This window comes from Rhinichthys klamathensis, unplaced genomic scaffold (assembly GCF_029890125.1).
Source record: "Rhinichthys klamathensis goyatoka isolate OS25496 unplaced genomic scaffold, OSU_Roscu_1.1 h1tg000261l_1, whole genome shotgun sequence".
Classification (NCBI taxonomy): Eukaryota; Metazoa; Chordata; class Actinopteri; order Cypriniformes; family Leuciscidae; genus Rhinichthys; species Rhinichthys klamathensis.
The window spans coordinates 661428-679093 of NW_026606782.1; the positions used below are offsets into that span (position 1 = coordinate 661428).

Genomic DNA, 17666 nt, shown 5'->3' on the forward strand with positions numbered 1-17666 from the left:
CTTGCATTCCTAAGTTCCAGATTATAAATGCGAAGTCTCTCTTTATAGGCACCAAAAGGGGCTTGGAGATTTGTTTTCCGCCATTTGCGTTCTGCTATTCGACACTCTCGTTTTCCGGATCTTACGAGTGGGTCATTTTTCCATGGAGATCTTTTTTTACTAGAGACAACTTTGACTCTAATGGGGCAATTGCATCAATAACACGCGTAATTTTGCGATTAAAATTGTCAACAAATTCAGAGATTGAGGTCCCAGACACGGCGGAAGTGTTGGAGAAAAGGTGAGTGAATGATTCACTTGTACTTTCAGTGATGTATCGTTTTCTTACCATCTTTGTTTGAACGCAGTTACACACAGAAATAGCAGTGTTGACGAAAACACAGAAATGATTGGAGAGAGCAACATCTGTCACTACAACCTTGGGAGTGTTCAAACCTTTAGATATAATCAAATCAAGAGTGTGACCTTTAATGTGAGTGGGCTCAGCCACATGCTGAGCCCACTCAGACATACCCCCCCCCCAAACTCAGACATACCCCCCCCCAAAAAAGGCGTGAACACGCGCCTTGATCGTCCTACAGAATAGCACGGGAGGGGGCTTTGGAGGAGGACGAGGAACTGGTAAAAGGGAGCATCCAGGAGAAGGGAGGAGTGCTGCCTTCAAAAATCTAACAGATGAAGGTATCTCAGGAGACAGGAAGTGAAACAAACATTGCATTTGGACGTGCCTTGATGCCTTCTGACCTTGGAATGCGTCCGCTGAAGCCACAGTTTTTGGATGTAGCCACGGAGTGACCCTCAACAGAGCCACTAGGATGCAGGCCCGCGGCAGAACTGAAGGAGGGAGGAGCCAGGGTGTAGCCAGGAGCCCCACCAACTGAGGTGAAACCAGGCATGGTGATGACTAGCGGGTGTAACGGAATACAAAATTCACGGTTCGATATGATACAGTGGTGACACGGTTCGGTATGTTTTCGATACAGCAAAAAGAATGCAAGAGAAATTTCCTTGATTTTTACATTTTTATTTATTTATTAAAACTAACATCATAAAGTATCTTTTTTTAAGTTGAACAATGATGGAGCTATTCTTGACTCTTCTTAGCAGCATATAAAACAAAAACAGCTCCTTATAAAAAAAAATGAAATGTAACTTTCAGCACGTTTGCCATCTGATGTTGGGCAATGTTGTGGTGGTCGCGCCAGCGCGAATACTAACAAAATTTTGGTCGGCAGGAAAAATGGTCCATCGAATCGTTCGGTTTGAAATGCGTACCGAACCAAAAGCCTCGTACCGAACGGTTCAATACGAATAGGTGTATCGTTACACCCCTAGTGATGACCCATGCAGAGCCGATGAGAAGAAGACCCAGGGCGACACGATGAACTGGAGGGCCAAGGTGAAACCACAGGTTCACAGGGCCAAGGTGGAGACACGGGGCTCAGCAGACCGAGGTAGGTAGGGAGGACAATGATGAAGCCGGAAGGAAGGAAGAGCCCGGTGGAGGGACAAGGTGCATGGCCCAATCACGGTGATGACTGACCAAGGCGGAGCTGGAGGGACTAGGCAGCCCGGCGCAGCCTGAGGGATGACGGACCATGGTAGAGCAGAGGGAGCGTGGAGCTGATGGGTTGACAGAACGAGGTGGAATCCTGAGTCCAGAGGTGGAGCTAGGGGATCAGCACACCAGTGTGAAGCAGGGGATCTGAAAGCCCAAGGCATATCCGAGCTGCTAGGTGGAGTCAGCGAAGAAGGAGCCGAAGGGCTGAAGTGAGCCAGCAGAGACAGAGCCAAAGAACTGAATGGCAGAGGGAGTGGGAGGCTGGGTCGGAACATTGGCGACGAAAAAGACTTGGTGCTGGGCAACGTGCCTTGGGTAGACTGTGGCGCTGACGATAATAAATAATAATAATGGCTAAGGGGGATCCCCTATTATTGCTTCATATAGTTTTTGAAGGAACAAGGCAGAGCTCAACAAAATGTATTTTAGCAACATAGAGGAAACAGTTACAGGTCTTATATTGGATCAAATTAGAAGAGTATATTTTTCATTTGTAATAGCCAGAAATGATACTGAAATTTGTAATACATAATGACACATGTAGATGATCAATAGGACAAGTGACAGTTTTATCAATGAGCACCGACCATCAGCCCACACTTATTATTGAGTCCTGCAAACTCTTCACAAATGAGCGAAACATGGTGTACTTTTTTGGCCTCTTGAGAATTAATATATTGTTTTAATCTGTCTATTGGACAGATTAAAACAATGTAAAAAACAGGTGAGAGCGAATATGCTGAAGGAATGTGAATAATTGATGCATTTTGTTAGATTGCCTATTGTTGAGCTTTATCTCCCTTTAGTCATTGGTGAGTTTCATGTTTTTCAGGGGCCAAATGATCTCAGCCGAGGACTGTGAGTTTATCAAGAAGTTTGAGGTTGCCATGTCTGAAGACAAGCAAGCAATTCTGACAAAAGAAGGACATCAGGTTCATATCACATTTTTCCTGGATTTGTTTTGCCCATCACCTGTTTTGCCCATCACCTTTACCCTCTGTTTAGCTTGATAGAAGAAATGTCCCACATTCATTTTGCATAACAGAACGACAGAGCTTTAGATCATTGCTTGTATTTTTATTTTTGGTTAGTTTTGAGAACACAGACCTTAGATACCCTTTTAAATAAATTAAAGCTTTGTAAAAATGACTAGACTCACATAGGCTCACATGTTGTTGTATTTCTATGCAATTCTATATATTTAACTTTTTCTTCTAACATATTTTCTTGTAGTGTGCAAAGACCTTCCTCAACCTTATGGCTCATATATCTAAGGAGCAAACAGTTCAGTACATCCTGACCCTGATTGATGACACGCTGCAGGTAAAAACATGCACCATTTCAGAGATGTAAAAAGTTAAAATCTAATCTAATGTCTATTTTCTCATAGCCCGTCAGACTTAAAGTCCCCCTGTGGTGAAAATCACGTTTTTAATGTTGTTTATATGTATATGTGATGTTTTTAATATGCTTTAAGACAAACCTTGTGCTAATTCATATGCTTTAAGACAAACCTTGTGCTAATTCATAAGTCAGCACCATTGCCGAGTATTTTCTCTTTAAAACTGCAGCGATCTAATGGCAGCTGCAAATCTAAATCGCTGGTGTTTCTGACAATCACTTCAACGCGCCTGCGGGCTCTGATGCAGGGGTGTCTCAAGAGAAGCCAGGTTATCCCTGTATATTTTAACATTAGCGACACATTATTAGTTGTTTTATTAGTTGTTTCATTATCAGTTCCTAATAAGACAAATGCTGCGTCCCAATTCGCATACTATCCGTCCTAAATAGTATTCGAAAATAGAATTAGTACGTCCCAAATCGTAGTATGTTGAAATGAGTGTTCCAAGATACCCGGATGGTCTACTATATCCGGTCAGAATCCGAAGTGCAGATCGATGCACACTCTAACGGCTGATATTGCCCACAACCCATCACGCGTTGGACGAGGATTCGCTTAGAACTACAAACACGAGTAAAAAGTGTTGAAAAAAACTACAGACATGGAGGACGTGCGAGTCCGGCGGTTGTGTAGAGAGGTTTAGATAAAGGGGTTTGAGTGATTAATTATCAGTATCTAACCTGACGAAAATGTATTTATTCATTGTTGGCTACATTTTATTGCATCTGCAGCAGCATTGTAAACTTTTGTAAAGATACGTTTAGCCATTTACTTTTAAATGCATCATTACATTCAAATTGCAATCACATGAGGAGAGTCTCCGCATGAAAGACCCACGACCATAGAATGTAAAAAATATGGACAAAGCGTCTGTGACGTCACCCATAGACTTTCTGAAGAACGGTTTTGAGGCCGTTTATGGGGGGTATGGGCGGCACCATCTTTTGAAAATCTTGGGAAATCCTAACCCCGCCCACTTTCTGGCCAATTCATAAATGGGTAAAAGGGCGGGCTTTGTGTGAGACTGAGCCGGCCGGTGGACGCGCCTCTACAGCTAAGCGGTCTCAGCTATCTGTAACGTTACAAGGTCGACTGGCAGACTAGGCTACTCATTACAGCCAGTATCATTCTTATGTTGAAACTCAAACTCCTTTCCTCGATTTACTGAAGCCTATATGTAAAACGCATTTGCAGCTGCATAGCTCGCTCATAGGCTGTGCTGCGGCAACTGCACATCCAATGGCGCGGGCGCCTCTGACGTGCGACCAACTAGCTTGCAGATCAGTCTATTCTTATGTTACATTTGTTCATTTGACAGACGCTTTTACAGTGTTTCAAACGTCAGTTATAACCATAGGTAAAGTACCTCAGACGCTAACTTAACTGAGGCGATTAAATGCTAACTGTTGCAGTGCCACTGCCCACAAACATTGATGCTAAATAGTGCTAACTACGTGAAATAGTAGTGGAATGTCACTTACCGGAAAAAAAGGAGCGAAGTACTCCTAGTCCTACAGTGTCGGTTAGTGCAGTTTATAGCAGAGCAACCCATGTTAAATACGATATTTCATTACAAATGTTCAGAAAGGATACAGAGGTGGTATGATGTGTTGTGTCAGATCATGACCGAGACGTCAAATTTAAGGAATTCCACTCGACGCAGCCCGTTATCAGCTGTCAATCAAGCTGTCAATCAAAGTCAACCACGCCCTTATTTGTCATACATTTTATATCTAAATACGATCTAAACTAACGAGTTAGAAAAAAATTCACCCCCCTCACAGTTAGGGATGGGCATCGTTAAGAAATTATCGATATCGATGCCATTGTCGAGTCTGCTTATCGATGCGATTCCTTATCGATTCCCATATCGATTCCTGTACCATTTGCTGAACACTTACAGGGTGGCTTTGAGAGTTGTTGGCTTTGAATGTCTAATTTAAAGTGGTTTTAGAGAATGAAAACCAAGTGTGCAATATCTAGGGCACTATGAAATCAGTTTTATTTTTTCCCAAATTCCATTTTATTTTCCCCAAATTCCGTTTTAATTTTTGGGAATTCATTTTTTTTTTACCCTTTACTGTTATTTTAGTCATAAAAAGAGTGTGCTTTTAAAGTTAATGATTAAAATATATACAAATAAAATAGGAATGACCTTAAATTACAGACATTTACTGAGTAGCCTTTTCAGGACAAATACTGCATGATGCCACATGACACTGCACTCTTCAAGTAACAACAAAATATGGTTATGAGCTTTAAACTGTCCAGTAAAATAAATTAGTTTAGTTTATATAAGTTTAAATTAGTGCTGGGCAACGATTAAAAAATTTAATCGCGATTAATCGCATGATTTCTTGCGATTAATCGCGATTAATCGCATTGTTACGCGCAATATTGAATAATGAATTCTAAAGTAGTGTATTGCGCACTTTTGATTTAAATGTACTGCTACAAAAGTGCAATAACATGTGGTTTGCAAAAACTTTAAACAAATAAGGTGCTTTTATACCAGCAGTATTCCCTTTACACAGTATCAATAAAATATTTCTTGTAAATCTCAACTTAAACATTAACATAATCAAATCAAATATTTAAACAAAGCTATTTGCCACTGCCAGGGCATTACCTTTTATCTAGCTTGTTAAAACGAGTCCAGTTTTCTTTTCTTTTTTTTTCTGAACAGGTATCTTGTATCAGGGAGCAGCAGAAACAGTCTATGTAGTCAAAGGGTCATGATCACTACTACAGATATAAGTCGACCAACGTTACTTCTCTGATAGCAGCTTAGGTTTGGTCATGGCATGCCATGGTTTCCCACGTAAGATTACATTAAACAGAGGTAAAGCCCAATTTATACTTCTGCGTCGAACTCACGCCGTAGCTGTGTAGCGCGCGTACCCTGACGTGCATCTCTCCAAAAATGTAACGTCAATTCTACGCGTACTGCAAGCGCTGTGATTGCTAGAACCGCTCCCCGGGTTTCACACTCTCCCTCTGCATGTGTAATTGCGCGTCAACGACGCAGATTTATAAATGAAAACCAACGCGTAGTCTATAGCGTAGAGGCTCCGGCTTAGGTCCGACGCAGAAGTATAAATCAGCCTAGAGTGAGGTGAAGTGGTCGAGCACTGGTGCAGCGACAAGCGGGTGCGTTCCTGTGAAACTGTTGCGGTCATGCTCGCCTCACGCACGCGCCCGCGCGTTGCCGAAGTTGAATTGTCTAACTTTTTGTACACGACGCGCAGCACAAATCATTGGAAGAGAGACTGATCCTTGGCTCGCTGTTTGTGAGTTTCCAGAATCTAAATAGTTATCAGGACATCAACAGGAGGGAATTCACATGGCAGAGCATCCCCGCTAAACTAAACGCAGGCCTATCAGGTAAAGTTATGTATAATTTTAATTTAAGTTAAAAAGACTACAGCTGCGTAGCGCACAGAAGCCGTTGCATGGTTACTATCCATAGAGCGCCTGTCATTCACTCGCGGAGCGCTTTCTCCCTTTCTGTTCACCTGAGAGAACCTGCCAAAGCCTCTCCACTGCTTGTTTGGGTGGGTTATTTGCTGGCTGACCAACATCCCACCCCTCCTGTGATCATGGTTTGACTGTAGGCCTATGTGTATTCAGAGCCAGTGAGCAACGGACTTTCAAAATAATAATAATAAAAAAAACTGCGTTAACGCGCGATAAAAAAATTGTCGGCATTAATTAATAAATGCGTTAACGCGATAATAACGCGTTAACTTGCCCAGCACTAGTTTAAATAAAAGTCACACTCTGTCTCTCTCTCGCCCAGTGTCGCTCGCGGAGTTCGCTTCGCTTTTGTCCAGTCCGGCGCCTCATAGACAGACGCGGTGTGTGTGTGTGTGTGCGTGTATGTGAGAGAGACGCGTGAGTGATAGAGAGACGGAGGGAGAGCGGGGAAAGGAAATACAACGGAAAGAATACGCTGCGTGTTTTAAATAGCATAAAAAAAATGAACGAAACGCAATATGTGGCGGCCGGAGTTGATTTTGTGGCCGCGAATTAGTCTATGTGTGGGAAACACTGCATAAAAGTCACGTGCGAACTGCTCGGCTCGGCACTGAAAACATTTCAACATAAAACATTGCAATAAAAACATTTAGGCTAGATGACTGAGGCTTTACAACATTATCAGCGTACAGACGGTAGCTCAGTGATCAACGCAACGACACGAGCTTCGAGGAGCTTCATTCGACCCGAGATCGAATCTCAATGTAGCATACATGTTGTTAACCGATGTTGTCCTACGTTTATATTTTCCCACCTTGATGCTTAAATAGGTAACTGTTTATAACTGTTTACTTATTTAAAGTCAAGAGTTTTGTTTGATTATCATTACAACATAAATTTGCTACATTCCTGTAGAACCGCAGCCGCTGCACAAACGACAAAAACTGATGAAGGAAGATTGTCAGCCGATTGCATCAGAAAATGAAAAAGAAGAAGCTCGTCTTTAGTCTGCTAAATTATTGTGTAATGTAAAAGAACACAAAAATTACTTATGTTTGAAACCAAGTTCGAACATTTCTAGGTTTAAATAAAGTGTCGGGACAGTTTTTTTTTTTTTTTAAACAGGGTTGCATCGGTTTAGAGTTTATTTCTTTTGCGATGCAAAATAAGAAACACTAGGCTAATCTTGCGACATTTTAAATTCGTATTGCCAAAGAAATTACAGCTAAATTAAACAATTAAAACAGTACAAAACGAAAATTGTCCAAAGAAACATATTTAAATTAAAAACATGCGTTTCTCTTTGCCTCTCTCGCGCTGGATCTCTTTTTAACAAGTTTATTTAGTCTCCCTCGCTCTGATAATACTACTGTATATGTCGCTGCGTGTCAGCCATACAAATCACGAAAAAATTATTTAGCCTTTAATTGTTGCTTCAAAGACACAGCATGCCTTGTTGAATTCACCGTACAATAACTTCAATTGAAATTTTGTGTGAAAAAAACTTTAAATAGGCCAATAAATAAACTACAATATTTATAATATACTAAAACTACTATTATAAATTTATATAAAATATGGGGCCTACATTTGGACACAGATTTATCCTTACAATAATTTTGCCTGGCTATCCGACATCAAAAATCAGGCTGGCTATCCGACACTCTCCATATGAAAGAGGAACATTAACACCTTTGTTCAGCAACTGTCCCTCCAACCCCCCACAGGCTATCGGAGTCTGAGGCTTACTTAACACAAAGAGAAGTCGCAATTCACACTTAAATCGCTATTCTAGACAGTGTTGATAATGAAGGAATTAAATGGAATTACATGTAGCCTAGTGATATTTCTGTCATAAAAGTTTATTACTAAATATTTCATTATTTCAATAATTGATAAAATAAAACTGGTTTGGGGCAGCTTTTTCCAAGCAAAACTAAATATAATCTGAAAAAACGCTTGTTAATTTGTTGTCATGAACAAAATGTTCAACTCAATATTAAATTCTACAGGGATCTTTGGATCCTTACAACCAGGCATGCAATTTGTGAATTAAGTTTTTATTTGATTTTGTATTATTCAAATAAATATCGAAACACGGTGCTTCGTGGTAATGCTGCTAAATTAAATAACATTTATAGAACAATTATGAACTTAAATGAAACAATATCGCAACATTTCGACAAATACATTATTTGATCTGTTTTTACATTTTAATTCAGGGCGATTTAGCCTACATTTAATTAGAGCGAGATTTTCACCCTTGTCATTTTCTCATTGGGAAGCGCTTACATTGCATGTTTGAGTAGATCCTCTGTTCCTCTAGTTTTAATATGGATTAGCCTATAATCAGATAACATTTATTAGCCTAAATATTTAGACATTTAAAGGCTTTAGACATAGCCGATTTCTTATCGTGACTGAGCTGAAGTAGCTTTCGGTTCATTTTTGTGACGCGCAGTTCCCGGAGACAGAGACGACAGATAGCCTATACTGTTTTTGTCGTTAGCCTAATATGAATACAAGTTTACAGTTTTGAACGATGTAAGCTACTCTACTCTTATCTGTATGACCAAAAAATTACGGAGTCGCCTACTAAGTTATTTTAGCTGTAATAATGAGAAAAATAAATTAATCTAAATGAACGCGCTGCCGCGTTTGTCGAACACTAACTCACCGTGCCAGAATAAAACCCGACTTTAGAAAAATGCATAGGGCCACTCGGCGTGGTGTGCCAAAACACTTAATTATAAACTTCAATATTTCATTCAAAATAATCTCAACACGCTTTGTGAAATTTGAAAAGCCGTGCATGCATTAAGGCCACTGGAACTAATGAACAACTGAAACGCTGGTTTTGATTTTATTGTTTGTCGTTTAAACGTGCCTGTTGCATATCTCTATTTTATATATTTGATATTGGTGAAGTAGCCTATAGCATTGATTAGCTGTGGAGGGAGGGGTGTGGGGATTAAAATAATTCAGCAGAAGCAGGGATGTTTAGACCAGAAGGAAATCACAATCCCCCCTGGCAAATCACACTTTACTTAAAACAATGTTTTTAAAAACTCTAGGTTAGGGAACAGACCTCTCTGCCATGCGCGCGCACGGTTTGGAGCACAATATCTGTCTCGCATGCACGCTCGCTCTAGATAGATTACGGGATATTTTAACTAATTTGCGGTATAATAACTAGTCGATCACGAGTGGCTCAACAGGTATCTATAGATAAACTATATCCTTCAGGAATTTGACCGACCGGGTTGACACTTCAGCGTGAGAAATCGGGGGTGTGGCATGAGAGCCTGGAATAAAAAAAATAATATATATATAGCCTATATATATAGGCTATATATAATTTATTTTTTTACAGAACTGCTTTTGAAATTACGATTGGTAGCCTATTATTATACAGATGCAAAGTCGTTCTGTTGGATACTATTTTGTTTTTTTGTATTTTTACTTAGTGTGAAATGGAAATGCATGATAATTGTATTTTATAAATATAAGAAAAAAAAAAAAAAAAAACTGTATGGTGTAACAGAGTTTTAGAGCTAGACAAATCTCTTTGCAATAATAAATATAAAATTTACAGCAGACCATGTTTGTGCGGGATTTGAACCCGTGTCATCTTGATGATGAACCGTAAGTTCTACCGCTCAGCTATGAATTTTCTCACTGAGAAATACCCAAACGTCTGTTTCTCACATGAGAGAGAAAACGTTTTGTCTTTAGCCTGTGAGAGTGTAGGCCTACTTTAGCCTTTTAAAGTTTTCAAAGATTATATCTTATCTGTATGACCAACAATTTGTTGTAGGCTTATTTGGAAATTACCATAACTTGTAGTATTTCATCCTTAGGCTACTGTTAATAGACATTAGCCCCACTTACGTTTTGCTAAATGTCCCTTTGCGCCACCTGGCGGTCATTTCGCGAACGACTTTGCAATGCGACTGGTTTATTTTTACCGCGGTGGATGGCTAAAAATGGTATGTGGATGGCTAAAAGGTGTGACTATAAATGTGCTTTTGGCTTTCATTTAAATTTTGATTGTTTGTATATATATATATATATATATATATATATATATATTAGGGGTGGAACGGTACATGTATTCGTATTGAACCGAAACGGTACGGGCGTCACGGTTCGGTGCACGAATTTGCACGCAGAATACACGGTACAAATAAAAAAAACCTCTTAAATAGCGATAAATTTCGCTCTATTCGCTTTTGGTGTGACTGTGAACGCAGCAATGAACAGGCTGCGATCAAGATTGCAATGCAGGAGTGTGTGTGTGTGTGTGTGTCTGTGTGCGCGCGCGAGAGAGAGAGAGGCGCGATGAACAGTGTGTGTGTGTGTGTGCGAGAGAGAGAGAGGCGCGATCGAACAGTGTGTGTGTGTGTGTGTGTGTGTGTGTGTGTGTGTGTGTGTGTGTGCGCGCGCGTGCGAGAGAGAGAGAGGCGCGGGCGCGAATCGCGCGATGAACAGTGTGTGTGTGTGTGTGTGTGTGTGTGTGTGTGCACGCGCGCGAGAGAGAGAGAGAGGCGCGGGCGCGAATCGCGCGATGAACAGTGTGTGTGTGTGTGTGTGTGTGTGTGTGTGTGTGTGTGCGCGCGCGCGTGCGAGAGAGAGAGGCGCGGGCGCGAATCGCGCGATGAACAGTGTGTGTGTGTGTGTGTGTGTGAGAGGCACGGGCGATCGAACAGTGGAAACGTAAAAACATACTCCGTCATTTTTTTCATACAGGACATCATTAAAACTGCAAATTGTTTACTTATATTTGTGTACACACGCAATAAAACACAACATTGTGCTTTTGTCACACTCTAAACTCTTGTCAAACTGTAACCTACAACTGTTAACAAAAGTTTTTATGGTAGTATTATTTTATACGGAAATCAATTATTTATTATTCAGATGAGAATAAAGTTAGTTAATTAAAATGAAGGAAAACAAATATCTTGATCTGAAATAGCAAATTAATTTTAAATTCATTCAGGTACAATTACCAAACATATCTCAAGGTCTTTTCGTCTTTTTAATAATTTAATTAATAAACTAATTATATAAAACTACTGTCAGTGCACTACAAATAAACTGGTTCTATGCCTTTATTAATAAAACTTATTTAAAAAAATACAAGGCTTAAGACATTTATAAAAATGCCTTCTGCATTTTTGCTTTGCTTTTCACTCCATTGTACCGAAATCGTACCGAACCGTGATGTCTGAACCGAGGTATGAACCGAACCGTGACTTCTGTGTACCGTTCCACCCCTAATATATATATATATATATATGTGTGTGTGTGTGTGTGTGTATAAACATTTATTTATTTATATACACTACCGTTCAAAAGTTTGGGGTCGGTACGATTTTAAATACTTTTAAAAGAATTCTCTTCTGCTAACCATGGCTGCGCTTATTTGATTAAAAATACAACAAAAATCAGTTATAGTATTAAATATTATTCCAGTGTAAATCAGCTGTTTTCTGTGTGAATATATAGTAAAGTGTCATTTATTCCTGTGATCAAAGCTGAATTTTCAGCATCACCAATGTCAGTGTCTTCAGTGTCAAATGGTCCTTCACAAATCAGTATAATATGAGGATTTGATGCTCAAGAAACATTTATTATTATTATCAATGTTGAAACAGTTGTTGGTCTGTCAGTTGTACAGTTTTTTTGTTTGTTTTAGGATTCTTTGATGAATAGGAAGTTCAAAAGACTTTTGTAACATTATAAATGTCTTTACTGTCACTTTCGATCAAATTAATTATTCCTTGATAAATAAAAGTATTGTTTTCTTTCCTCCAAAAAATAAAAATAAAATTCTCACTGACCCCAAACTTTTGAACGGTAGTGTATATATATTGTCCTTGCATTCTTTCTTGTGTGACACCCCTGAATGAAAGGCTCATTAGTATGCAGACTGCTCAGGTGAGAACTGCCTAATTATTCATGAGGGGGTTGGGCCGTTCCGCCCATCCGCATATTGCCTTTGCAAACAAAAAAATGTTTTTCACAATTTAAAACAATCTATTGTTTTATGTGAATGATTAGGCAGAATGATTTTCAGATCAATTTGAAGCAAAAACTCTAGGCGACAACATCCACTAGTCAAAAGTCTTGTGGACAAATATTTAGTATGTTATTTGTGGCCTTATATTATAAACTTTATTTTTTAGTTTTTTCAATAACCACGCATAAACAATATTCTCTCAAAAATACAAACATGTACATACATGTTGCTCACATATTATGGTAGCCCTGTGTGTGCTATATAGAGTGTAATTTCACCTGTGCCATTAATATGTTTATAAGCAACTGAAAAAAGCACAAATGTCAGAGCATGCCAAAACATCTCAAGGACCCCGAAAACACCTCAGACCCCAGAGGGTTAACAAAAAGGAAACGTTCAAATCGCTTAAAACAGACGCGATAGCTGATTCGAACGAGTGATGTTCGACGGCGGCATCCATCTTTGTAATGTAGGCTACAAAATCTGTTTCAAAATCCCAGCGCTGTCGTCATCGTGTAAAGCCCGCCCCAACGTTTCTGATTGGTGCCGCGATTTCGGCGGATTGGAAATGAGCTTGAATGAGCTCTTTGCCAGACTAACTTTCAGAGCAAATCTAAATTTGCCGGAAGTTGTCTGGGTTTTCCCAGGCTACAGAACGCCTTCTGTGTGAACGCAAACACGACCCGGGATTGATGCCGGGATCGATGCCGGGTTGGGGACCTAGTAACATTGCCGGGATCAGTCCCGGAACGCGCGCTCTGTGAACAAAAGCCGTAACCAATGCCGTGTCGTAATGATGACGCTGAAGTAAAGTGAAAGCAGGCTAGTGAAACGGTACGTAATGCGCTAGTTTATGATCGAATCAGAGAAAAAAATGCACAAGCGTGGTTTCTCCAGAGAGAAATCGCAGCTCATAAGCAAACTATACACGCTTCTGAGACATTACATGTCACATCGATGTCACGTGTCTTTACGGGATTTTTACGGGTTGTGTGTGATTCCGGAAAATCACTGGCAGTGTGAATGAACCAAAATCAAACGAACCGGGTCAAATCCCGTGTATTTTCCGGAATCTCTGTGTGAAAGGGGCTAAAGATAGATCAAAGTGACATTATGTTAACCAACCATTCATAAACGTCCTGTTCGAGCCTTAATTGTCGAACTTATTTGCGGCCGTCATCTTGTTCCGGGTCCGACTCCGGTTCAAACTGATACGGTTGCACAGATGTGTCCTCAGGGACTCCCGCTGCCATTCTATCACCAAAATATACCCTCAACTGTTGTCAAGGAAACACTCCACGTGCATTGTCAAAACGCCCGCAGAACAGAGGGGCAGAGTGAACGAAGCTCATTATCATTTAAAGGCGTATGCACTGAAACGGCGTGCTGAAAACAGAGCTGTTTTTGACCAGGTAAAATGAGTCTTTTCTTACAATACTAATGATAATTTTTTATTAAAGTATACAGTATTACAAACTTTTCATTTAGACCGTAAAGAATCAAATTAACTTGTATTAAAATGGCATTATATGACCCCTTGAAGGGATAAAATGATTGACTACAGAGGGACTTTAAAGCCCGGGACACACCAAGTCGACGGTCGGCCGTCGGGAAGTTTTTGTGCGTCGGCCGATTAAGTTTTCTCAGTGTGTTCCGCACCGCACCGTCGGCTGAAATTGGTCCTCGTCGGCTTTTTTCCGGCTCATTCGACATGTTGAATCGGCGTCGGGCCAATCAATATTAACATGAGCGGAGTGGAATAAAGAAAGTGTTTAGCAGGATTGATATTCAAAACGGTAAGCACGCACTGCTTTGTTTATGGTTTGTGTATCTGCAGCCTGCAGCGTCGGTTTCTCTTTTTGAATGACGAATATATCTGCAGAAATAGACAGTTGTCTCATTTACACGCAGGTGCAGAACGCGCATTCTAGCTGACGTGCCGCTTGCGCTTTTTCCCCCGATGCAGCCTGGCGACTCGAGGCGACAACACAGTCGGCTTTCATCAGCGCTAGTTCTTTGGCGTCGATTTGGTGTGTCCTGGGCTTAAAATCTTTGGAGTGTTCATTTATAACACATAAATTGACCCTGTATTATCTCAGTTAAAAGATGTTGAGTGTATTGAAATGAGAAATCCAGACAGTTGCATGAATATTTCTAAGACATTTGCTTTTTGTCTCTTCACAGCCTTGGTCTTGCAAAAATGTCAAGTCCTCAAGCTGATTTTGAATTAATAATGTCACTCAGCCAATCCTCCTTTAGCTTAGCTTATTCCCTGTATATGTTGTCAATATTATCTGTTAAGTTTGTGCTGATAGATGGCCTTCATAAAACCCACTTTCAGTTGCTTATATGGAGCCTGCGATTCTGTGTACTGCAGCGTCTATACTGAGTGTTTCTGTATTTATACAATGACTCGTCATCTCACAACTCATTCAGCCTATGCGTCTATGATGACATCTTCTATTCATATGCAAAGTGGTTATAATTTTAAGACCATGATAAACAGCCTAATCTTTCCATTTTAAATATCAATTCATTTTATAAATGTGTCTGGGGAAATGGAAGAAATGAACAGTCTGTCTCACCCTGCATGTGCTGTTTTGTCAAGTATCTTTTACATGATTTTTCAAGGACACAACAGTGCTACCATGCTTAGCTCATGCTGTAGTACCAGTGAAATGGAGGTACACTATGGAAAATAATCAATTACCTAAAATAATTTGACTACGATATTTTCTTTAATCTTTTTTATTTTATATAAAAGTTTAAAAAAAAAACTCATACAGGAAAGCACAACTGATGAAATGCACTGGTGTGTCATCATCACTTACCTTTTTAATGTCCATTTGGGCAACTTCTATATTAGAAGATGTGTCTGGGATAATTTTTCTATAATCACTCACCTTTTCTAATTAATTTGTTGCAATAATGGGTCTTTTGCTCTACCATGCAGGAAAATCATCAGAGGGTGAATATCTTCTTTGATTATGCCAAGAAGACTAAGAATACAGCCTGGTCATATTTCCTTCCAATGCTGAACCGTCAAGACCTCTTTACTGTTCACATGGTAAGTTGCTATCAGACAATAAATACATTAATACAGTATATATATATATAGAATATAGACTACTGTTTAAAAGTTTGAGGTCAGTAGCATCTTTTTGTTCTTGTTGAAAGAAATGGTTTTATTCAGCAAGAATGCATTGAATTGATCAAAAATGACAGTAAAGACATTTACAATTTGACATAAAAATCATATTTCTTATATATGCTGTTCTTTTTAACTTTCTATTCATCAAAGAATCCTGAAAAAAGAAAGATCATGGTTTCCACAAAAATATTAATCAGCACAACTGTTTAATCAATTGCAGTGATTATTATGTTTCTAGCATGTTATATGTTTGGCAACAGTTATTCTAAACCTAATTGATGGGAGTGTGTAGCTTTTCATTTCTTAAACAACCATATTGGAAGACACATCATGGCCATATTCCAGGATGACAATGTCAAGATTCGTCAGGCTCAAATTGTGAAAGAATGGTTGCGATGGAGCATGAAGAATCAGTTTCACACATGAATTGGCACCTCTGAGGCCAGACCTTAAATTCATCTTTGGGATGTGCTGAAGTAGACTTTACAGAGTGCTTGACTCTTGCATTGTCAATACAAGATCTTGACCAAAAATGTATGCAACTCTTGATGAAAATAAATGTTGTGATGTTATTTTTCATGTGTGAAACTGATTCTTCATGCTCCATCCCAACCATTCTTTCACAATTTGAGCCTAATGAATCTTGACATTGTCATCCTGGAATATGGCCATGATGTGTCTTCTTACATTGTTGTTTAAGAAATGAAAAGCTACACACTCCATCAATTAGGGTTAGAAGAACTTTTGCCAAACAAATAGAAACAAAATAATCACTGCAATAATTATCCAATCATAGACACTTAAGCAGTTGCCTATTTAAATCCAAACTGGATTTTTTTTGGCCAGGCAGCGTGTATTAAAATAACAACAATTATTTTAAAATTTTAACAATATTTCACATTTTCATACCCCAAACTTTAAACAGCTGTTCTAGGTAGAGTATTAAATAATTGAGTCAACTTTTTTTTACTGAAGAAAGTGCTTTATTACAAATATGGTAAAAAAAAAACAAAAAAAAACAGCAGCAACATTAATTAAATTATTTGTCATTGCAGTGAAATTAATTTAATGTATTTTAAGAAGCTCCTTTGACCTGGTTCGACCTCATATTTTCTTCTGTAAAAGAAAATTAATTTATACTAATAGCACAAGAACTTAAATTTCACAATTAATTTCAGGAATGTGTAGGTGGTGTTTACTGATGGTTCTGCTGCATTTGCATAACAAAGTCACTGTAGAATGTGGACCAATATCACATAATCTTTTTCCCTTGGAATTTTTTCCCCCCAAGCAATTACTGAACTGAAGTTAGCTTTTCCTCGCTTTTTTCTATACTTACTAAACAGATCGACCAATAAGGGAAATCACCAGTTATTACCAATTCCAGGTGTTGTCCAAGGTCTGCCACAAAGTATTCTGCTTATTACATAATATCATTGTGATTTGTTCTTAAAAGCAACTTTAAAACATCAATCCAGAACCCACATTCAGGGCCTTACATTTAAACCCATTGTTTGAAAGCCCATAGGTAGAATGGGTCCATCAATAATTCATCAAAGAGATATCCATGCTTAGTTTTGAACATTCACTCAAAAGCAAAACGATTTCCCAGGATACTCTCATTTTAAGGATACATACTTCACACGCAGAACAGCATGAAGTCGTCACAGTTTAATTACCCTTCAGGCAGACGGCGGTCGCAGGGTGCTGAACTGCGTAAGGATGGTATTGATTCCCCTTGCCATCCTCACCTCAGCTCTTAATGAAACACTCTGAAGTTCCCCTTTTGCATGGCAAGCAGAGTAAATGTCATGTCTTCTGGAAACATCAGAATGGCTCTGAATGCATTCATTACCATAGTGCACACACAGATGTAGGGAGCGAAAGAGCCCTTAGTGAATCACTTCATCTGTCCAATAATTTGAGCATATTCTGCAGCAGTTGCATATTCATTTGGCTAAAATGTTAATTTGGGATGTTTCATTTCAGGTTGAATGTTTCAGACAGATCTAGACAGAGCAACAGTCGCCATTACTTAGCACAATTCGAG

The 17666-nt window shown here is 39.2% G+C and overlaps 1 protein-coding gene across 2 annotated transcripts in view; it reads left to right on the plus strand.

Annotated features, from left to right (window-relative positions):
- The window catches only part of atp6v1h (ATPase H+ transporting V1 subunit H), a 74944-nt gene that overhangs the window by 9270 nt on the left and 48008 nt on the right, over nt 1-17666 (plus strand). For both annotated transcript variants that reach the window (XM_056267549.1, XM_056267550.1), the window contains exons 3-5: nt 2394-2493; nt 2795-2884; nt 15419-15532. In XM_056267549.1, coding sequence (XP_056123524.1) covers nt 2394-2493; nt 2795-2884; nt 15419-15532 — 304 coding nt within the window. The remainder of the gene's footprint in view (nt 1-2393; nt 2494-2794; nt 2885-15418; nt 15533-17666) is intronic.